The sequence below is a fragment of the Phyllobates terribilis genome, unplaced genomic scaffold (assembly GCF_046119375.1).
Source record: "Phyllobates terribilis strain yellow unplaced genomic scaffold, ASM4611937v1 Scaffold_11__3_contigs__length_659146591, whole genome shotgun sequence".
Lineage (NCBI taxonomy): Eukaryota > Metazoa > Chordata > Amphibia > Anura > Dendrobatidae > Phyllobates > Phyllobates terribilis.
The window spans coordinates 337,592,808-337,617,527 of record NW_027362771.1 but is presented as its reverse complement, the minus strand read 5'-3'; the positions used below and the strand labels follow the sequence as shown (position 1 = coordinate 337,617,527).

At 44.3% G+C, this 24,720-nt stretch overlaps 1 protein-coding gene across 2 annotated transcripts in view; it reads left to right on the top strand.

Annotated features, from left to right (window-relative positions):
- The window catches only part of CCDC33 (coiled-coil domain containing 33), a 152,718-nt gene extending 132,274 nt beyond the window's left edge, over positions 1-20,444 (top strand). Inside the window, exons 23-24 of one of the 2 annotated variants that reach the window (XM_073652768.1) lie at positions 19,518-19,589; positions 19,689-20,444. In XM_073652768.1, the coding sequence (XP_073508869.1) occupies positions 19,518-19,589 (72 nt within the window). In that variant the 3' untranslated portion in view covers positions 19,689-20,444. The remainder of the gene's footprint in view (positions 1-19,517; positions 19,590-19,688) is intronic. The other variant, XM_073652769.1, reaches the window with a different exon arrangement.
- The last annotated feature ends 4,276 nt before the right edge of the window (positions 20,445-24,720 follow it).

Genomic DNA, 24,720 nt, shown 5'->3' with positions numbered 1-24,720 from the left:
ATATAATTTTTTTCTGCATCTAGCTCTGAAAAAATAGTTGGGCTTCTAGCAGTGTGTGGGACTTGGTCTATTAGTCCATCTATACTGACCTCCATCAGGTTGCAAATTAAAAATATTTTTTTTCTGCATCTAGCTCTGAAAAAATATTTGGGCTTCTAGCAGTGTGTGGGACTTGGTCTATTAGTCCATCTATACTGACCTCCATCAGGTTGCAAATTAAAAATAATTTTTATCTGCATCTACAGTACCTCTGAAAAAATATTTGGGCTTCTAGCAGTGTGTGGGACTATTTGTATTAGTCCATCTATACTGACCTCTATCAGGTTGCAAATTCAAAATAATTTTTTTCTGCATCTAACCCAGCCAATAGTTTTGGCCTAATACCACAGTTTGGCCACTCAGCTCTGCTCGGTTACCATCCATTGTTTTTTTGTGCAAACAACTCCAGAGTTGTGAATTAGTTAACCACCAAAATGAGTGGAAAAAGGCCTGCTGCTGGTGGAAAGGGGAATAGGCGTGTTGGGAAGGGGAAAAAAGGTTGTGTCCGTGGGGTAGGTGTTAAAGCAACAGTAACATCTGCAGAAGAAAGACCATCTTCCAGCCAAACTAAAATGTCTACTTCTTTTAGCGGACAATGTGATAAGATCCCTTTCTTACGGCCACGCCAATCGCTACAAATTCCAGATGAGGCACAAAAACAGCAGGTGCTTCAACGGATATCAAGTGCTCCTTTAAGTGGGCTCTCCTCCACATCAACTTCAACATCACAAATACTCCAGTCCTCAAAGGTGTCACCCAAATCGCACTTGCTTCCTCACAGCTCCCAAATCTCCAGCTGCCCGTCTGAGTATGAGGTAGAACAGATGGTTGAGTCTGCAGAGCTGTTTACTCATACTATAGCCTGGGAATCAGAGGTCGACTCCAGCGCTTCTGTGAATCCAGACGAGGAAATGATCTGCACTGATGCCCAGAATCTTTATGAGTCGGATCCAGGACCAGACGCAGAAGGTTCTGACCATAATGTAGACCCTCATTCCCAAACTGTAACTCCTGTTGGTGGAGACAATGAGGAAGACGATGATAAGACTCAAATACCTGATTGGAGCGACAACTTTAGTTTTTTGTCAGGGCAGGAACAGGTTGGCTCTGAGGACGACGGGTGTGATAACGCACAGGGTGATGATAATGAGGTCGGAGATCCCACTTACTGTCAACCCACAGTCAGCCAAGAGATGAGGTCAGCAGAGGAGGTGGAGGAAGATGCTAGTGACGACGAGGTCAGGTTGCGCCTTCCTGGACAGAGACGTAGTACTGGAAGCACGTCAACAACTGCATCCTCAAACACAACTCTGCCTCTCACCACAAGTCGTGGTGGCTCTTCAGGTCGCATGGGTGCTAAGCCTTGCATAGCCTGGGCATTTTTTCAGATCGATAAAGATGACCCAACTCGTGTTATCTGTAACATTTGTCAGCAAAAGCTAAGTAGAGGCCAAAAAATACATAGTTTGAGTACTTCATGCATGAACCGGCACATGGACATGAAGCATAAGTTGCAGTGGGAAGCTCAGTGTGCTACAATGCGGCCTAGCCGGCCGGGCCAATCACCGTCTGCCATATCTTGTGCATCCGCGGCCTCTTCATCCTCTGTGACTGGGGGGACAGCAGTCACACCTGTTTTGGGGCGCAGACCTGCCTCCTCTTTACCCGCAACAGCCAGCGTGATTGGCAGGTCATCATTTTCTTTGGAGGTGGTAACACCAGCTGGTGTTGAGCGCTGTCCGACATCGATAGCACCACCTTTGGATCAAGGCAACCTAACATGTCCGCCTGCATCTTCCTCACAGACCGGCAGTTTGCCGGGGACACCCTTATCAACCCCGTCTAAGCACAATAGCCAGCCCTCGGTCCCTCAGATGTGGACAAGTAAAAGACCATTTCCTCCTAGCCATGAGAAAGCTAAGAGGTTGAATTTCACCATCTGCAAGCTCTTGGCTACAGAAATGCTGCCTTTCCGCCTGGTGGACACAGAGGATTTTCGAGACCTTATGTCCGTCGCAGTGCCCCAGTACCAGATGCCCAGTCGGCACTACTTCTCAAAGAAAGGTGTGCCTGCGCTCCACCAGCATGTCGCACACAACATCACCGCTTCTTTGAGAAACTCTGTGTGTGACAGGGTGCATTTCACCACAGACACTTGAACGAGTAGGCATGGACAGGGGCGTTACATGTCGCTGACTGGGCACTGGGTAACTATGGTGACAGCAGGACAAGGGCTGCTGTCCAAGTCTTGCCGTCCCCACGAGTTGTGCGTCAATCCTCTTTATGTCAAAGTTCCTCCACTGCTTCTGCCTCCTCAACCTCCTCTCGGTCTTCCACCTGCACCCAAAGCCTGTCTGGTCATGCCACAAGCTTTCTAACTGCGCAGAAGGGATCCTGCACACCTCCTTACTATGCTGGCAGTAGGGCTCAACGTCATCAGGCGGTTTTTACATTGAAATGTCTGGGAAATGTGAGTCACACAGCTGAGGAGTTGTGGTCAGCTCTGGAGAACCAATTTCATGAATGGTTGTCTCCACTGGACCTGAAACCAGGGAAGGCCGTGTGCGACAATGCTGCAAACCTGGGTGCGGCCCTTCGCCGGGGCAATGTCACACACGTGCCTTGTATGGCTCACGTGTTGAACCTGGTTGTCCAGCAATTTTTAGCCCACTATCCCAGACTAGATGGCCTTCTGCAGAGGGCACGGTCGCTGTGTGCTCACTTCCGCCGTTCGCATCCCGCAGCTCAGCGACTTACATCTCTACAGAAGTCGTTGAGCCTGCCACTTCACCGGCTAAAATGCGATGTGCCTACCCGGTGGAATTCAACTCTGCACATGTTGCAGCGACTGTGGCAGCACCGACAAGCCCTGGTGCAATACGTTCTGACGTATAGCCTGGGCCAACGAGATTCAGAGGTGGGGCAAATCACGCTGGAGGAGTGGTCTCAGATCAGGGACCTATGCACCCTTCTGCACAGTTTTGAAATGGCGACGAAGATGTTTAGTGCTGACGATGCCATTATCAGCATGACTATTCCGGTGATTTACATGCTGGAGCACATGTTAAACAGAATTCGGAGTCAGGTGGTGGCACAAGAGGAGGTGGAGGAAGTAGAGGAGGAGGAGTTGTATGCGGAAGGGCTAACATCTGCAAGGTCCAGACGGTCGGCAGCACCAAGGCGGCAGGCATGTGAGGGTGGGGGAGATGGTTTTACCAGGGCGCATGGTAGCAGCCAAACTAGTGAGGAAGGTGCAGGAGCCCAGGAAGAAGTGGAGGACGAACTGATGGAAGACTCATCAGATGAGGGAGACCTTGATCACATTTCTGTTGTGCGAGGTTGGGGGTAGAGGACAGAGGAAGGAAGCATGATTGTTACCTCGCCACCAACACAACAGGGACTTGGTGCTCCTGGATGCGCAACACACATGAGTGCCTTCTTGCTGCACTACCTGCAACATGACCCTCGAATTGTGAGAATTAGAAATAATCCTGACTACTGGGTTGCCACACTGTTAGATCCCCGGTACAAAAGTAAATTTGCAGAAATTATTCCTGCCATAGAAAGGGATGCACGCATGCAGGAGTATCAGCAGAGACTGTTGCAGAATCTTACATGTGCTTTTCCACAAAATACCAGTGGTGCACGTAGTGAATCTCACAGTTCCAACTTGCCAACCGTGGGACCGTCAAGTGTTCAGCACTCAAACCGTAACAGAACCACAGTATCTGCTGGTAACATCAATTTTGCGGAATCATTTCACCACTTTTTTAGCCCATCCTTTGCAAGGCCACAGGAGACAAGAAGTCTGACACATAGTCAACGCCTAGAGACGATGGTACAGGAGTATCTCCAAGTAAACATTGAAGCCACGACTGTGTCACTGGACCCTTGCTCTTTTTGGGCTTCCAATCTGGATAAATGGCCGGAGCTAGCCACTTACGCCTTGGAGATCTTGTCATGCCCCGCAGCCAGCGTTCTGTCTGAACGTGTGTTCAGCGCTGCTGGTGGTGTGCTGACAGATAAGCGCACGCGGCTCTCCACTGATAATGTAGACAGACTCACGTTCATAAAGATGAACAAATCATGGATCCGAAACGACTTTTCTACCCCTGTGTCATCCTGGGGAGAGTAAAAGCTTGATGATTGGTTAAAATCACCCTACCAACCGTTTTAAGCTTTCAAATTACTAATCATGTTTATCTGTATCTTGACTGGAAAATAATTTGGGCTTTGTAGCAGTGTGCAGCACTGATCCTATTAGGCCATCTATACTAAAGCTTCACCAGATTTAAAATTAAAAATAATTTTTAGCTGCATCTAGCCCGGAAAATAATTTTGGGGCTCCGAGATGCGCAAGGCACATAAGTGCCTTCTTGATGCACTACCTGCAGCATGACCCTCATATTGTCAGAATTCGAAGTAATCATGACTACTGGGTTGCCACACTCTTAGATCCCCCAAACTTTTCGATCAACCTTTTCATTTTAATAAAGACCAAAAAAATGGTCATTTTTGAAATTATAAGCATTAGCAGGTTGTTAGAAACTGAAATCAAACAGTTTTCAACTCAAAACTTTATTCTAGGTGATGTTACATTTTCACATAGGACCCCTTGTTCGAAAGGAGCTTCTGAACTCTCTCGTCCATTGAATTTGTCAGGTTTTGGATGGTTTCTGCTTCAATTGTTTTGCATGAGGACAGAATACCCTCCCAGAGCTGTTGCTTAGATGTGAACTGCCTCCCGCCATCATAGACACTCCTTTTAATGATGCTCCAAAGGTTCTGAATGGGGTAGAGGTCAGGGGAGCATGGGGGTCACACCATAAGTTTGTCCCCTTTTATGCCCATATCAGCCAGAGATGCAGATGTTTTATGTGCAGCATGAGATGGTGCATTATCATGCAGAAAAATGATCTTGCTGTGAAATACACGGTTCTTCTTCTTGAACCATGGCAGGAAGTGCTGTTTGAGAAAATCCACATACATTATGGAGTTCATCTTTAGCGCCTTCAGGGATCCTAAAGGGGCCGACAATCTCTCTCCCCATGATTCCAGCCCAAAACATTACTCCACCTCCTCCTTGTTGGCGCTGTAGCCGTGTTTGCGTGGGGTGTCCATCAACCAGCCATCCTCCACTCCATCCATCTGGACCATCGAGCGCTGCACGGCACTCATCCGTGAACAAAACACTTTTGAAATCAGTCTTCATGTAATGTTTGGCCCACTGGAGCCGTTTCTGCTTGTGTGAAGTGGATAGAGGAGGTCGACAGGATGGCGCATGCACAGCTGCAAACCTCTGAAGGACCCTGCATCTTGTTGTTCGGGGGACGTTGGAGGCACAAGCAGCTTCAAAAACTTGTCTGCTGCTATGACAAGGCTTTTTTGCCGCTGCTCTTTCAACCTGACGTAATTGCCTGTAGGAAAGAGTCCTCAATTTGCCCTTATCAGCACGCACACGTGTGTACTGTGAATCAGCTACATACTTCTTGATTGCCAAGACACTTCATCCTGATCATCGCACAATGTTGATTGTAGTCATGCCTTGACCTAAACACTCCACAATTTGTTGCTTCTCAGCAGCCGACACATCCTTTTTCTTTCCCATTTTGGCAGAAAATGTAGGCTGCTTAATAATGTGAGAGAGCCTTCTTAAGTAGTCTTGCCTTTCATTGGACACACCTGCCAAACTAATTAGCACAGGTGTCTGCAATTGCTTACAGTGATATAAAGAGCCCTGACACACATCACCATCAATGAGTTTAACTGACAAACAAACAAATTCTTCCCTTATCACTCCTAAACACTTTTTGTATAATAATTTGGAACGCAGTGTACATGTGCTTTTCCACAAAACACCAGTGGTTCACGTAGTGAATCTTACAGTTCTAACTTGCCAACCGTGGTCTGTATGGAGTTGTTCAATAAAGGGCCCAAAATTAAGATAACATAGATGGGAGAGGTCTCTATGAATAGGAATTCCTAAGTATTTGATACCCTGTGAGGGCCAGGCAAAGGGAAAGTTGGACTGGATGGAATCCTATATGGATTTGGGGAGGGAGACATCGAGGGCCTCAGACTTCGCTGCATTGATTTTAAAATTTTACCATGTAACAAAGTGATCTATTTCAGCCATAACAGCATGGATGGATATATGTGATTGAGTGATATATACTAGGACATCATCAGCAAATAGAGAGCACTTGTACTCGGTGCCTCCCACCTCAATCCACCTAATATTGGGGTTATGGCCAATTGATGAGAGCAGGTGCTCCGTCACTAGGATGTATAAGAGAGGGGACAGAGGACATCACTGCCTTGTCCCATTGGTGATTGTGAAAGGTGATGAAAATGTTCTGACGCACCCCCTGGGCCTTGGGACACCCGGAGCCGGACCCTTTTTGGTGGATGCTGGTGGTTGTAGTCTTCGTGGCGGCGACCCAGTTCCGTGGCTCAGGGCGGTCAAACCAGTGGCGGAACTATTTATGTGGTTTTCATGTTTAAATGTCCGACTACGCCACCCGTGGATTGCGGTCAGAGTGAACCGCCGCTACAGGGCAGACCACTGAGGCTGGTGTTGTGGGTGCAGCAGAGCGTAGCATAACTCCCCACGGGAGGAGTATAGCCTCAGGGCAGTGTATGCGGAGGATGGGGGTGATGGTGCAGGGCAGCAGCAGTAACGACACGGAGTCAGTGATGCAGTTCAGGGCCTTTACTCACAGTTCTTATTATCCAGACCACGTCTGCAGGTAACGGCTGCCCACGTCGTACTGTGCTCACCAGGTGAGGGGCTCAGACAACTCCCAGATAACTTTGGAGCACTTCACAGGACCCCCTTTGTGTGTCCTTTGTCTGGCCTTTCTTACCAACACTTCTGTCCGGCTGCCTCGGGCCTCCTCTTGGTAAACTTGGCGCCAGTTTCCCTGACCCTATGTGGTGCCTTCCTAGCGGGTGTAGCGAGGGGCTGCGCCACATAAAATGTCAGAGCCTCCGGTTTCTAGCTGAGGGTCGTTTCCTGCCTCCACTAGTTCGGGGACCGGTCTCCCCCTTTGGCCTGACCCCTCCACGCAGGTGGATTCGGGCGTGCGGTGGCGACTCGCCCGTCCGCACCCCTGGGATCCCTTCATTCCTCGTTCCTGGAGCCTTCTCCGCTCCTCTTCCTTCCTTCTCCCTCTTCCAGGCCTGGGCCTCTGTTACTAGGCCCGCCTCCGGAGCAGAGCTCATGCAGAGCCCCTGCTCCCTGCCACTTCTGCTCAGACTTCTCTGCACTGAACTAAGATGGTGCCCACCTTTTATACTCCCTTCTCAATGCACCCAGGAACTGCTTCCTCCCTGCTCCTGCACTACACGGTTCCCCTTCCTCAGTGTTCCCTCCCCCCACTCCAGCCAGGGACAGGGACTGTCGTGCCCATCTCAGGGGCATATTGGTCGCCCTGCCCCACGGCAATGTGGTGTAATGCATGCAGGTGTCGGGTCCTGATCCACACTCCATCCTTACCTGAGAGTGAGATATCACACCTCTGGGTGAGGTGCAATACGTCTGTAGCAACCGAGCCCTCAGGGTGCTACAGTTCCATTTATCTTCAGCCTAGGTGACGTATTGCGATACAGGGCCGTGATTTTGGCTATAAAAGGGTCCCCTAGACCCCTACCCCAAGCTTTTTAAGAGAATCATATATGGCGTGCCAGGAGACTCTATGGAATGCTTTCTCAGCATCCAACGAGAGTATCTAATTACAAATTTTTAACTGCATCTAGCCCAGGAAATACTTTGTGCCTAGTAGCAGTGTCTGCTAGTGAGCGGATTATCCCGGCTGTTAAACAAGCTGCACCACCTGTAGTTTAGACACTTAATTTTTTCAAAGGAAATGCTTCGGGACCATGGGATACTTAGTGAAGAGCATCAGGAGGCACCCCAAGGCATAGGGGCTGGGACTGGCAGTAGGATGCCTTGCGGTGGACAGCCGAGCTCGATCCTTATAAAAGCTTTTTAACTGCAGCAGCTTTAGTGGACGCTACTGGAGCTGGAATTACCGCGGCTGCTGGCATGAGACTTGCCCTCCAATAGATCCTTGTAAATGGATTTAAAGTGTATTCATTCAAATTAGAGAGACAATTTAAATTAAAAAGCTTAGAGCTGCCTCCACCACAGGGGGGCTCGCTCGACCCACCAGCGGACAGGCACCAGTATTGGGAGAGGGGGGCTGGCCGTCAGGGTTCACCGCGGCTCTGGCACAAACCCGGCGACACGGAGGTGGCACGGGCAGGAGCGGACTGGCCGTGTCGGCTTCTCACTTTTTGGATTTTAGAAGGGCATGACATGCCTATATCTGTGTCTCCCCCTCCTTTTACTCCTCCACCTCTTTTATTTTCGCATGACTATATGTACTTGTCACTTTTCCATGTGTTAGTTATGTCTTCTGAGCAGTTTGTCAGCTTTTGGACACCTTTGAAGGTGTTTTCTATGTGTTTCTATGTGTTTTTGTTTGCCTGCCATTGGTTTTAACGGTGTTCGAAGGTGTTCGACGAACAGTTCGACGAACAGTTCGGCGAACACACGGGTGTTCGACGAACCGAACCGAACTCGAACACTACGGGGGTGGCTCAACACTAGTAATCACCCTGTATGGTTCTTTGCTCCATCTCATCATGCTCCGCCTGCAATTCATCCTCTTTGATTGTGAGCAGAGAGCGTTTCAGAAGACAGAGAAGCAGGATGGTGACGCTAATTATGGCGTCATCGCCGCTCGTCATCTTGGTGGAGTCCTCAAAGTTTTGGAGGATGGTACATATGTCTGACATCCATGTCCAATCCTGAGGTCTTATGTGTGGAGTCTGAACTGAATACCGACAGCCTTGTTGATGCTGGTACTCAACAACTGCCCTATTCTGCTCGCAAATCCTTCCCAACATCTGCAGTGTAGAGTTCCAACGCGTGGGGACATCACATACCAGTCTGTGAGCAGGAAGCTGCAAACGCTGCTGAAACACTGCAAGGGCGGCGGAAGCTGTAGCTGACTTTCTAAAATGGGCACACAGGCGGCGTACTTTAACAAGCAGATCTGGCAGCTCTGGGTAGGATTTGAGAAACCGCTGAACCACGAGGTTAAGCACATGGGCCAGGCATGGTATGTGTGTGAGCTCGCCTCGCCTCAGAGCCGCCATCAGGTTCCGGCCATTGTCACACACGACCATGCCTGGCTGTAGGTTCAGCGGTGTGAGCCACAGATCTGCCTGCTCTTTCAGAGCTGTCCACAACTCTTCAGCATTGTGCGGTTTTTCAGCTAAGCATATTAGCTTCAGCACAGCCTGTTGTCGCTTGGCCGAGGCAGTGCTGCAGTGCTTCCAGCTTGTAACTGATGTGGTCATTTCGGAGATGGAGGCTGAAGAGGAGGTGGAGGCTGAGGAGGATGAGGTGCAGGAGCTGTAGACCGTGGGGGCAATCCTGATTGACCTAGGGCCCGCAACCCTTGGCGTCGGGAGGACGTGTTCCGTCCCAAGGTCGGACTGGGTCCCGGCTTCCACTATGTTAACCCAGTGTGCCATCAGCGAGATGTACCATCCCTTCCCACAAGCACTTGTCCACGTGTCTGTGGTTAGGTGGACTTTACCGGTAACTGCATTGTTGAGAGCATGGCTAATGTTTTGGGACACGTGCTTGTGTAATGCAGGGACGGCACACTGGGAGAAATAGTGGCGGCTGGAGACCGAGTAACAAGGGACGACGACGCCATTAGGTTGCGGAATGCTTCCGTCTTCCCGAGTCTAAAAGGCAACATTTCAAGCGCAAGCAGTCGTGAAATGTGAGAATTTAGTAGTGTGGTCTGTGGGGCGTTGGCTTTATTTTTGCGCTTGCATTCCAAGGACTGGGGTATGGACAACTGAACGCTGCGCTGGGATAAGGACATGGACGTGCTTCCTGATGCTGCTACTTGAGAGTGTGCAAAGACAGATGCAGGGCAGGAGGCGTCTTCGCATGCACCATGGACAGGGGATTGACTTGCATGCAAAACAGTGGAAGAAGCAATGGTGCCACCCGCAGACACTGTATCTGGAAACTGGGGTTCGACCCACAAAGTCGGGTGCTTTGCTGCCATGTGCTTGATCAGGTGGTGGTCAGACTGGTCGTTTTGCCACCCCTGCTGATGCTGGCCTGGCAGGTGGTGCAAATGGCCTTTTTGGGGTTATCGGCAGAGTCTTTAAAAAACAACCAGACTTGGGAAGACCTAACAGTTGTACTGGCAACTTCCTTTGTGTTGGTGTTATGGGGAACGGTTGCTTGCCTTCTGTCTGCGGCCACCACACTGCTTCTTCCTGCCTGTTGGGGTGCTCTGCCTCCCTCCCCCTGTGTGCTGCTGTCCTCGCTCTGCATGTCCTCCTGCCAGGTTGGGTCAGTTACTATATCATCCACCACCTCGTCTTCCACTTCCGCACCCTGATCCTCCTCCTGACTTTCTGGCAATTGTGTGTTATCATCGTCCACCTCTTGTGACACTTTCCCGCCGTCGCCTTCGTGTGACTGTGGCTGCTCAAATATTTGGGCATTGCTACACGTGATCTCCTCTTGCCCTGCTTCAAGTCGATCGGGCGAGAGGCCCGAATCTATAAATGGAAAAGTGAACAGCTCTTTGGAGTGTCCAAGTGTGGGATCAGTTGTCTCTGGGTACTCGGCATGGTGGGAGGAAAGAGGTTCAGGGTGAGGAATATGTGGTCCAGACTCACGGCTACTGAGACTTGACCGTGTGGAAGACAGGGTGGTGGTGGTGGTGGCTAAGTGACTGGAAGCATTATCCGCTATCCAACCAACAACCTTTTGACACTGCTCTGGGTTAAATAGTGGTGTGCTGCGGTCCCCTGGAAATTGGGACAGGAAGGTCAGGCGAGAAGATGTGGGTGTTTGTTGTGGCACAATTTCAGCTTGCCCACGGCCTTGTCCTCAGCCTCTGCATGCACCATTGCCATCATGTCCAGTTCCCCGTCCCTTGCCACGTGCCTTGCCCATTTTAAATGGAGGACAGTATCTTCCACGCTCACTACAAATGACTGAGTTTGGAGCGAACTTATATGTGATCCGTGTGATAGAGAAAACAGAGTTTTAAATACCTGGCCTGTAGGCAAGTAGTTTGAACAGCAAACTGCGGTGAATTGCTTCAATGACACACTAACGGAAATTTTTAATGGAGGCCAGAAATGGCAGTATTTTCTGACAACGTATATGTGATCCGTTTGACGGAGAAAGCACAGTTTTAAATACCTGGCCTGTAGGTAACTAGTTTGAACAGCAAACTGATGTGAATTGCTTCAATGACACACTAAAGGAAATTTTTAATGGAAGCCAGAAATGGCAGTATTTTCTGACAACGTATATGTGATCCGTTTGACGGAGAAAACAGAATTTTAAATACCTGGCCTGTAGGTAAGTAGTTTGAACAGCAAACTGCGGTGAATTGCTTCAATGACACACTAAAGGAAATTTTTAATGGAGGCCAGAAATGGCAGTATTTTCTGACAACGTATCTGTGATCCGTTCGACGGGGAAAACACAGTTTTAAATAGCTAGATTTCTAGCGCTCTAATATGGAAAGGACCTGGCTGTATTCTGCAGTGCCAACAAGCAAATGGCGCAGAAAAAAATGGTGTTCTCTGGATTGCTTTTTAAGCAAATAATGAAGATTAAGATCCAAAGAAAAGTATTCCTGACCCCTGAGACCTGGGCCTTTGTATAGAAATATCTAACAGCAGCAGAAGGCAGAATTGGAATGGAGCCTCTTGTGCTATATGCATTGCAGTCTGCTATATACACTGCCTGCCTATACACCCTGCCTGCCTGATATCTCTGCAGATAGATTAGTCCTCAGAAGGACTGTTTGTTAAGATGGATATGTGTAATGTACGGTTTTTCTCCCTATACTACCTAATACACAAGCAAATCTGTCCCTGACACAGCAGCACCTCTCCCAAAACAAGCAAATGGCGCAGAAAAACGGTGTTCTCTGAATTGCTTTTTAAGCAAATAATGAGGATTAAGATCCAAAGAAAAGTATTCCTGGCCCCTGAGACTATATACACTGCCTGCCTATACACCCTGCCTGCCTGATATCTCTGCAGATTTAGTCTTCAGAAGGACTGTTTGTTAAGATGGATATGTGTAATGTACGGTTTTTCTCCCTACACTACCTAATACACGATCAAATCTCTCCCTGACACAGCAGCGGCTCTCCCTATACTGTCTGATCCAGAGTGACTGTAACGAGCATGGCGGCGCCAGGTCTGATATAGACCTGATGACGCTGTGCGGCCAGCCAATCACTGTAATTCCCACAACCAACATGGCTACGGCATTACAGTGCATGGCAGGCAATCCTTGCATGTTCATTGGCTCTCTAAAGAGCGCCAAACATGCAAGGAGGGGACCCGAGATCCCGAGCACTGAGCAGTAGCGAGCATGCTCGCTCATCACTAATCTTCATAGAATCATAGAATCATAGAATGGTAGAGTTGGAAGGGACCTCCTGGGTCATCTGGTCCAACCCCCTGCTCAAAGCAGGATTCACTAGATCATCTCAGACAGATGTCTGTCCAGCCTCTGTTTGAAGACGTCCATTGAAGGGGAACTCACCACCTCTCGTGGCAGCCTGTTCCACTCATTAATCACCCTAACTGTCAAAAAGTTTTTTCTAATATCTAATCTGTGTCTCCTCCCATTTAGTTTCATCCCATTGCTTCTAGTCTTTCCTTGTGCAAATGAGAATAAAGATGATCCTTCTACAATGTGACAGCCCTTGACATATTTGTAGACAGCTATTAAGTCTCCTCTCAGTCTTCTTTTTTGCAAGCTAAACATTCCCAAATCCTGCAACCGTTCCTCATAGGACATGGTTTGCAGACCAGTCACCATTCTGGTCGCTCTTCTCTGAACTTGCTCCAGTTTGTCTATGTCTTTTTTAAAATGTGGTGCCCAAAACTGTACACAGTATTCCAGATGAGGTCTGACCAAAGAGGAGTAAAGACCGATAATGACTTCACGTGATCTAGACTGTATGCTTCTGTTAATACATCCCAGAATTGTATTTGCCTTTTTTGCTGCTGCATCACACTGTTGACTCATGTTCAGTCTATGATCTATTAGTATACCTAAGTCTTTTTCACATGTACTGTTGCTTAGCTCTATTCCTCCCATTCTGTATATGCTTTTTTCATTTTTATTGCCCAGATGTAGTACTTTGCATTTTTCCCTGTTAAAAACCATTCTGTTGGTTGCTGCCCACTGCTCCAGTTTATTTAGGTCTTTTTGAATCCTCTCTCTCTCTTCTCTAGTATTAGCTATCCCTCCTAGCTTTGTGTCATCAGCAAATTTAATCAGTTTACCCTCAATTCCTTCATCTAAATCATTGATAAAGATGTTGAACAATACAGGTCCCAGGACGGAGCCCTGTGGTACCCCACTTGAGACATTCATCCAGCTGGATGTGAAGCCATTTACAACCACCCTTTGAGTCCGATCACTAAGCCAGTTATGAATCCACCTAACAGTTGCCTGGTCCATTGCATACTTGGTCATTTTTTCAATAAGTATGATGTGAGATACTTTGTCAAATGCTTTGCTGAAGTCAAGATATACTATATCTACAGCATTTCCCTGATCCACCCAGTCAGTGATTCTGTCATACAAGGAAATTAAGTTAGTCTGATATGACTTGTTAGTTACAAACCCATGCTGACTCTGGTTAATCACTTCATTCTTATCCATGTACTTACATACATGTTGTTTAATAATTTGTTCAAAGATCTTTCCTGGTATAGAAGTCAGACTCACCGGCCTATAGTTCCCTGGGTCCACCTTCTTCCCCTTTTTGAAGATAGGAACAACATTTGCTCTTCTCCAGTCTTCTGGGACTTCTCCTGTTCTCCAAGAATTTTCAAAGATTATGGAGAGTGGTTCTAAAATTTCTTCTACAATCTCCTTCAGTACTCTGGGGTGTAATTCATCTGGACCTGGAGACTTGAACTCATTTATGTTAGCTAAATATTCCCTCACAATCTTTCTGTTTACTGATAACTTGGATTCCTCTATTCCTTTAAAAGGACAGTGAAGATCAGTTGATGTTACATTTTCTTTCTGAGAGAAAACAGATGCAAAATAGGAATTAAAAAGTTCGGCCTTCTCAACATCCTCTCTTACCATTTCTCCATTTTCATCCTGTAAAAATCCTATAGCATCTTTGACTTTTCTTTTACTTTTGACATACCCCCAAAATCCTTTTTTATTGCTTTTGACATCTCTTGCAAGCCTTAATTCATTGTCAGCTTTAGCTAACCTGATACGTGCCCTGCAGGATCTGCAGACTGCATTATAATCTTCTTTAGATATGCCTCCCTCTTTCCATTTAATAAACATTTCTTTCTTTCTTTTTAGCATGTGTTTAAGTTCTGTGTTCATCCATCCTGGTTTCCTTAAATGCTTCCCATTCTTCCTACTTTTCGGGATTGTTAACGATTGTGCTTTGAGAATCTCATTTTTAAAAATTTCCCATCCTTCCTGGACATTTTTGTCCTTAAGGACATCCAGCCATTGGATCCCTCCTATTCTCTTTCTGAGTCTCTTAAAATCTGCCTTTCTAAAATCTAACCTTGAAGTTTGAGTCTTCACATGTCTTCCTCCTCTAGTTATCCAAAATTCTATAATAGCATGATCGCTGCCTCCTAGGGTCCCAGCCACCTTTACCTCCTCAACAATTTCCTCCCTGTTTATAAGGATTAGATCCAAAGTAGCAGATCCCCTTGTTTTCTCCCCTACCTTTTGGAAGATAAAGTTGTCAGCAAGAGAGGATAAGAATTTGCTTGACCTGTTAGTTTTACTTGAGAGAGATTCCCAACAAATGTCTGGATAGTTGAAATCTCCCATGACCACTACGTCATATTTTTTGGAGAACTTGGTCATTTGATACATAAAGAGTTCATCCATATCTTCAGCTTGCCCAGGTGGCCTGTAGTAAATGCCTACAATGGTGTCCTTTCCGTTGTTCTCTCCTTGTATTCTTACCCAAACAGTTTCCACAGAACTCCCAGTCTCTGAAGCTTCAATCTCTGTGCAGATATACGCTTTTCTAACATACAATGCAACACCTCCTCCTCGTTTATCAAGTCTGTTTCTTGCAAATAAGTTGTATCCTTTTAGCCTTTTATTCCAATCATGTGTATCGTCCCACCAAGTTTCAGTGATTCCAATGACATCATATTCCTTTTCCTGCATTAGTAGTTCCAATTCTCCTTGTTTGTTGCCCATGCTTTGTGCATTTGTATAAAAACATTTTAGTTTGTGATTGGTTTCTCTTCCTCCCATATTTTTATTATTTAGATTTTTTTGTCTTTGTTCTTCTTTTCCACTTCCAGTAGCAGAGATCTCAATAGTATTTGTCAGCTGTATGGCTTTTTCTGGCCTTTTGCTTCCCTTCCCACATTGTTCTAGTTTAAAGCTCTTCTGATGAGTGTAGCAAGGCGACTTCCAAATACATGTTTTCCAGTCTTCGTAAGGTGCACCCCATCTCTAGCAAGTAGTCCATCGTATAGGTAATTCATTCCGTGATCCAGAAATCCAAATCCTTGTTGACGGCACCATCGACGTAGCCAGTTGTTCACCTGTAGAATCTTATTCCACCTCATTGTTCCATGGCCATCCACTGGGAGGATGGATGAGAAGACCACCTGCGCTCCCAATTCTTTCACTTTCTTGCCTAAGTCTTCAAAGTCACTGCAGATGGTTTCCAGGTCCTTTCTTGCGGTGTCATTTGTCCCCACATGTATTAGCAGGAATGGGTAGTGATCTGTAGGTCTGAAGAGTCTTGATATCCTGTCAGACACATCTTTAATTTTTGCTCCTGGAAGACAGCACATTTCTCTTGAGGTTATGTCTGGTCTGCAGATAGCGGCCTCTGTTCCTCTTAACAGGGAATCCCCCATGACCACCACTCTCCGTTTTTTCTTCACAACATTCTTCTTTCTCCATCCAGGAGGATTCTGAGGGCTTACAAGGTTATTCATTGCTGGCAAAGTCTTATCTTGCTGTATTTCTTCATGGTTCTCCTGTGTGAGAGCCTGGTACTGGTTCCTGAGCAGTATGGGTGCTGACTGCCTCTCGATCCTCCTGCTTCTGTGGGTCACATGCTTCCATTCCTCTGTTTCGTCAGGTGCAGTTCGAATTTCCTCTCTTTCTGAATCATGAAGAGATAATTCTGCTCTGTCTAAGAACTCTTCACCTTCCTTAATGATTTTCAAGGTAGTTAACCTCTCTTCTAGATTTCGCAACTTTTCCTACAACAGGGACACAAGCTTGCATTTCTGGCATGTGAAGTTTGGCTTTTCCACTGGCAAGTCTGTGAACATGTAGCAGGATATGCAGCTCACCAAATGGCTCCTGGACTCTTCCATGTTCTTATTGTTAATGTTCTGAAAACAGTGAAAAAAGCTTAAAAAAAAAGCTTAAAAATGCGCGCACCGGTAGGCGCGCGGTTTACCGATGTCCTCTTTTCAGCTCCAACAGCCAAAATCCAGTGTTCTTTGAGCTCGCGGAGACTCTTCACTTACCCCAAAATGCAGTGGGAATATGCAAATTATCTCCTCAGGACTCCTCCCCTGGTTTACCGATGTCCTCTTTTCAGCTCCAACAGCCAAAATCCAGTGTTCTTTGAGCTCGCGGAGACTCTTCACTTACCCCAAAATGCAGTGGGAATATGCAAATTATCTCCTCAGGACTCCTCCCCTGGTTTACCGATGTCCTCTTTTCAGCTCCAACAGCCAAAATCCAGTGTTCTTTGAGCTCGCGGAGACTCTTCACTTACCTCAAAATGCAGTGGGAATATGCAAATTATCTCCTCAGGACTCCTCCCCTGGTTTACCGATGTCCTCTTTTCAGCTCCAACAGCCAAAATCCAGTGTTCTTTGAGCTCGCGGAGACTCTTCACTTACCCCAAAATGCAGTGGGAATATGCAAATTATCTCCTCAGGACTCCTCCCCTGGTTTACCGATGTCCTCTTTTCAGCTCCAACAGCCAAAATCCAGTGTTCTTTGAGCTCGCGGAGACTCTTCACTTACCCCAAAATGCAGTGGGAATATGCAAATTATCTCCTCAGGACTCCTCCCCTGGTTCTCTTCATTGCTTAGAGAATTGGGATTGATTCCATATTAGAATGAGGGCAGAGCCGGAGATGCAGAAAGTGTTACAATAAGGCCACGGCCCCACTATCAGTATTTGGTCAGTATTCGGTCAGTATTTTTTCTCAGGAGTGGGAGCCAAAACCAGGTGAGGAACAATCAGAGAAAAGGTATAATAGAAACAAGTCACCAATTCTGCATTTATCACCAACTCCTGGTTTTGGCTCCCACTCCTGAGAAAAAGTACTGACCAAATACCAATGGTGGGGCAGTGGCCTTAGGGTACATGCACATTACGTTTTTTTCAGGTGGGTATGCTCCACTATCCGCCTGAAAAAGCAGCAAAAATAATGAACACATGCACTGCTATGTGAAAACGATTTGCAAAAACGATTTTCTGCGCACATGTTCAGTTTTTTTAGCTACTTTTAACCATTTCAGGGTATCAAAGACGCAAATCAGTTAAAATAAGTGACCTGACTATTCTTCAGGTGGCTTCTGCTTGGAAGTCGCACATTAGTTTATTTAATACAAGTTTAAATAAAAATACAACAGCCTAAGAAGTGGCGGAAAAACAACTCAAAAGACCACAAAAAAGACAATTCAGGACAAAAGATGCCAACGTGTTCTGAAGTGTCTTCTTCCTGAAAAGCTGCCCGGGCCTGTACGTGTCTAAAAGACGTCATGTGCAAATACCATAAGGGAATATTCATAGGCACCAATTTTGTTGCACAAATTTCTGCCCTATTCTTCCAAATGAATGTTTCTTTAAGTTTAAGGCTAGCCTCACCTCTCATACAGATCAGTGTTCGACCCATAGCCTGGAACAGCTCATTTAGATATGAGGAAAATGTGGATTTCTCTGAAATAAGACATCGGATTACAGATATCAAGATATCATCTTATTCAGCTTCCTATAACCTACTGTACATGCCCATACAAACGGTTTAGGAAGGTTGATCCTACTGACAGATTCCCTTTAAATCTAATATGACCAATTAACTTCTTGGAAGACATTGGTTGAAATCAGCCAAGGCATGAAAAGTTTCTCATAAACGTCTATATTTTGAGATTGTATGAAGCCATAATGCCATGTGTATGAGGTGTTATTCTTAGCTTACATTAGCATCACAAACATCTGTTCTTCCTTTTATCTCTTATTTTTAACAAAAATGGGAAAAGATTCCAGAAGGACGGAATCAAAAGTTCTTAAAGCTTTTGTTTTCTTCACATATCTGTATTTTTATTTATAAATAATTTTAGATTCCTCTTAGGGTGATTAACTGGCATGTACAAGACAATACATGATAGCCAAACCAGTAGACTTGATTTGCACTGATATGGGGCAAACACCACAAAACACGTGTTTGCATGCAAATGGAGTGTCTGGTTTGGTTTCTTATTCTAAGTCATGTGGTGAGGGTCGATATTGACTTTTACAATTGCTACCTCCAATAGGTGGCACTATAGTTCCGGTCTTTTGTCTCTCCAAAGAGGCTATTTCGATATTTTCAGATTCAGAGCTGTATAATTGGAGACGAGTCCAATGTAAACTGCTGATCGCATTTATTAAATTCACAAAAAGAGATAAACTCTAAGATCTACACCACGGCTAGTAAGAGCGTTATGAACAGAAGCTCTTGAGACATTGGTTAGGCATAGTTAGTACAGGACACGTTTAATTTGATGCATATTTGTGCAATATTTTATTTTTGCTCTAATGTTAATCACAACAAATCTATTCGGTTTGACCAACCTTTTGTCAGGCAAGTGTAGTACGTAGAAGATGGAAACTGTGAGCATAAAGAAGCAGTGGTCATATCTTTATACAACCAGAAAACCAGAATAAGATGTACTGACTATGAACACCCTGTTCCTGCTTTGTATATCTTGTTCTAGTCCTAGAGGCAAGTGACTGCTGCAGCCAATCACTGGCCACGGTGGTGACGCATTAATCACCTCTGCATTTACAGGTCACTTGTCCAACACTATTAGAAAAGGAAGCAAGGGAATTGGTGAGAGATCTAAGCTAGGCTACAGAAGAGCAGAAGTCTGGTAGGTGACAGGGCTGTGGAGTCAGTAAGCCAAACCTCTGACTCCGACTCCTCAATTTCCATGCCACCGACTCCGACTCCCTCATACATGGCTCATGTTTAAGTGATAAATTTTCTGTATCATTGATTAATCTCAGCTAAAAGTCTAGAACTCTAGATCAGGAATAGGACAGACATTTATAGGACATTTCATACCTTTCCCAAATTCTTATGAAAAAATATTCCCCACAAACTGCATTGAACTACTGTACCCAATTTATTATATATTTTAGGAGTCGGAGTCGGTCCATTTTATACCGACTCCGACTACACCAAAATGGGCTCTGACTTCACAGCCCTGGTAGGTGAGTATTTTTATATTTTTTTACAATTCTGTGGCCTATGTTAGAAAAAAATGGTGTGGATAATCCCTTTAACTTTTTTTTAAATTATTGTCTTTGCAGAAAGAACCAGAGCTACTTACAAAAAGATCTACAAAGCTTGATCCTTTGATGTAACAGTTTTATGAGAACTTGTAGGAATGTTAAAAATATTTTTCAGGTGGATTACTATGTAATCTTGTGTATTGTAATATTGGAAGTCATTGCATGTGCTTCAGTGGCTTCCAGCAATTGCGGACACTGTGAAGAATTTGTAATAGACCTTGTAATGTTACGATGTTTGGACATTAGAAAGGAGAACTACAAGAAAACTGAATCTCCATATACACACGCATATATACCACACATTTATTACCAATGATTCGTTTTGATATTAATATAGGTAACTTTGAATATTTAATAATGACTAGGAAAGAACTCATTATGGTTCTGATGCCACAATATGGTATTTGAAAAAAAGGATACAAGATGTAATTAGGGAAACAGTTGCATAACTGATGCTTGATAATGGGGCTGATTTACAATAAATGGATATTTTTATTGGTGGGGCTATAAGCATCATTATATTGCATCACACACTGGAAGTCTCGAAGGCTATCACAGCTCAGATTTACGAGTGGCAATAATTATGTTATAATCATGTATGTATGTCTATCTGCAAGCAAAGTTACACCTTTTATAGATGTGCCCTATTGGTTCAATGAATCTTTGATTGGTTTAAATTGTGTGGTATTTTCTAAAGAAATTGTAAATGTTCTCCAAAATTCTAAATTTGTATGTCAGAATATCTATTTTTGGTATGCTGATAGTATAAAAAAGCCTATATTTGTAATAAACATATAAAATATAAATATAGTTATGTTACCGTTCTTTTACATTATTTCATTTGTCCATTATGCTAGGAAACCACATTGTTACTAATTCTGGTGATTTATATACTAGGAATTGCTTTCTATGCAAAGGGAATTATAAAGTAATCTGATATAAGAAAAAACAAGTGTACTGCTGCAGCATAGGAGCACAGCTTAGGGTGCATTCACAGTGTGTTTGTAGTGTACATTGGAGTTGTAGATTTCCCAGGATTTACCTCTGCTGGATGCCTATGAAACATTCCAATGTATAAGCATGCAATGCTCAACTATCCTCCAACTTAACTCATACTATATTATTGTACAGTATTTTTTTTCTCTTGAAGGGAATCTGTCAACAGGTTTTTGCCACCTCATCTGAGAGCAGCATAATGTCGGAAAAGAGACTCTGATTCCAGTGACGTGTCACTTAGTTTAATGGGTGCAGCTGTTGTTACACAATCAGAGTTCTTAGATGGAACATGAAGCAGAGCTGAGAAAGCTTCCCCAACCCACACCAGGCTCTGTATGTACATAGTCTATTGACAGTGAACTGCTTATCGTGGGGTGTGGTCGGACTAGCAGTCGTGTGCACATCAGACCTGGCAGTGATAATGTCCTATTAATAAAACCTTCATTGTAAGTAAACTACAGCACACAGTTCAATAAATTACACTGCTCAATTCATTGTTTCGGCCTCTATCTCTGGCTGTCTTCAGTTTACATAGCAAAAACCTGCTGACAGATTCCCTTTAAACAACATCTAAATTGCTTTTTAACCCTTTTGCGACATCCACCATACATGTCTGGTACAAGTCGGAAGAGGGAATATGGAGCTGGCTCACGAGGTGAGCTCACCCCATTCCCGGCAGATCTTGGCTGTGTGTGACAGCCAGGACTTGCCTCTAACAATCATGTGTGGAGCAGAGCTTTGCCCGCGATTGTTAGTCTGTTAAATGCTGCTGTCAAACTCTGACAGTGGCATTTAGCACGGCATGAGCGTGCATCATTCAATCCACCCATTGGCGCCCATGACACGATTGTGGGTCGCTGATGGGTTGCTATGACAGCCGGGGGTCTACTGGACACCCCCGTGTTTGACATTACAGAGCTCCTTTGAAATCTAGCCTGTGGCCAGTCTTCAAAGGATACCATTATTTTTACTATATGCAGCGATGCTGTGGTATTGTTGTATATGGAACAAGCGATTAGATGATCGCAGCTTCAAGTCCTCTAAGGGGACAAACAAGAACAGTGAAAAGTAAAAAAAAATGTTTTCAAAAGTATGAAAAAAAAAAACATAAAAGTTCAAATGACTCCCCCTTTTTGCCCATTGAAAATAATAATATTAAAAAACTTTTTAAAATGTGGTATCGCCGCGTTCAGAAAAGTCCGATCTATCAATATATAAAAATTAACCCAATCGGTAAAATCAAGAACGCCAAAATTAAGTTTTTTTGGTCGCTGCAATTCCACAAAAAAATGCTGTAATAAGCAATCAAAGTCACATCTATCCCAAAATGGTATTAATAAAAATGTGATCTCGTCCCACACAAAATAAGTCATCACACAACTCCATAGACCAAAGAATAAAAACGTTACGGGTCTCAGAAAAAGACGACAGAACCCATAATATTTTTTGCAAACTTCTGATTTTTTTTCACCACTAAAATAATAAAAAAAACTGGGCATGTTTGGTATCGCCATAATCGTACTGATGAATAGAATCATATTGTAAGGTAATTTTTGCCACAAAATGTACACCATAAAAACAATTCCCCCAAAATAAGGCAGAATTGTGTTTTTTTTCACAATTTCTCCCTACTTGATGTTTTTTTCCCTTTTCCAGTACACTATGTGGTAAAATGAATGGTGTCATTCAAAAGTAGCATTAGTCCCGCATAAAACAAGCCCTCATGTGTCTGTATGGCCAGAAAAATAAAAGAGTTATGGCTCTGGGAAGAATGGGAGGAACAAATGAAAATGCAAAAATGAAAATTGGCCCCATCATGAATGGGTTAAAAGGGAATCAGGGATCAACATACCATTGGTGCAAACTGTGCAGCTGCACAGGGGCCCAAGAGGTAAGAGGGTCCATCACAACCTCCGAATTGTGCATAATATAATATTCTTGCACATTCTCCTGTCTGTGTTCACTCCAGTAGAGAATAGTCCAACTTCTCTTCACCATCTGGATGTAGAGATCACAGTCTGCAGAGAACTTCTCTAGCAAATAGTAAATACATGCACCATTATGTTTTGACAGGTACATATGGAGATGAATCGATAGACATATTGATCATTCTAAATTGTGAGCGAGATACCGGGCACAGGACATGCCAAGAGATTCATCATACTGCCTCCTGTGCAGCGGCAGCATGTCACAAGCAGTATGAAAATACCTGCCCACTACAGTGAAGGGCAGCGGACAATGGCAATAGCCTTACTTCTTCCATGTAGACGCCTGGCAGAGATTTAGCGACTGCAACAGAACATACAGAGCTATGCAGTTGTCAATCTATTTTACCTACAACAAGAGATAGCTGCGTCATCAGACATCACGGTTAAGCTAGGTTCACATTTATACATCTGCAGATGTATGACATATACAGTACGTTGGATGTATACATTAAAAACATATGCAAAAGTATGTAATACAAGAGTGTCATACTTGGCTCATGTCAGCTTATATTTAGACATATGCATTTAAGATACAGTATGTAATATGTCTATTTAAACCTGTATACACTTTTTACTTAATAAAAGTAACCACTTACCATATTTTCCAACCAGCTTTTACTTGTTTTTGACAAATCCCCCCCCCCTCTTCCCTGTTGAGTTCTGTGTCAACTCTGATGGGAGGAGCAAAGGGTGTAGCTAGCAGAGTAAACCTTTTTTTTCTTGCCAAATTCCTTAAAAATGTCTAAATTTTAGACGTATTGAAATTTACTGCACTACGTTTCAATGCATCAAAAATTGAGGATAATGAATAAGAAAAGTCTTTAATGGTGAAAAAAAAAAACATGGTCAATTACATTTTTATGTACGTCCCCAAAAAATTTAATACGATGCAAACCAGTCAGAACAGAGTCAAAATAATTTTTTTTACTACATCTTGCCCATTTTAATCTAAGGGTACGCCTTCATATACAGTTGAAAGCAGAAGTTTACATACACTATATAAAAAGACACATATGCATGTTTTTCTCAATATCTGACATCAAATCAGAATAAACCTTTCCCTTTTTAGGTCAATTAGGATTACCATAATGTTTAATATTTGCCAAATGCCAGAATAATGAGAGAGAGAGAATGTTTTAAGGCTTTTTTATTACTTACTGCAAAGTCAAAACTTTACATACACTAAGATTACTATGCCTTTAAACAATTCTGGACTGCCAATATGATGAGGTCATGTGTTTGGAAGCTTCTGATAGGTTTTTTGGCAACATCTGAGTTAATTAGAGACACACCTGTAGATGTATTGTAATGCACACCTGAATCACATTGCTTCTTTGTGTAGCATCATGGGAAAGTAAAGAAATCAGCCAAGATATCAGGAAGAGAATTGTGGACTTGCACAAGTCTGACTCATCCTTGGGTACAATTTCAAGATACCTGAAGGTGCCTCGTTCATCTGTACAAACAATTATACGCAAGTACAAACAAGATGGGAATGTCCAGCCATCGTACTGCTCAAGAAGGAGACGGGTTCTGTGTACCAAAGATGAACGTGCTTTGGTCTGACATGTGCATATCAACCCAAGGACAAAAGCAAAAGACCTTGTGAAGATGATGGCGGAAGCTGGTAAGATTGTGTCAATATCCACAGTGAAATGAGTACTGTATCAACATGGGCTGAAAGGCCACTCTTATAGAAAGAAGCCATTGCTCCAAAAGAAACATAAAAAAGCTAGATTAATGTTTGCAAATGCACACAGGAGCAAAGACTTTCCTTTTTGTCCTGTGGTCTGATGAAACTAAAATTTAACTTTTTGGGCATAATGACCATCGTTACGTTTGGAGGAAAAGGGGAGAAGCTTGGAAGCCTAAAAACACCATCCCAACTGTGAGACACGGGGGTCGCAGCATCACATTGTGGGATTGTTTTGCTGCAGGAGGGACTGGTGCATTTCACAAAATAGATGGAATCATGAGAAAAGAAGATTATATGGCCATACTGAAGCAACATCTCAAGACATCAGCCGGGAAGTTAAAGCTTGGGAGGAAATGGGACTTCCAAATAG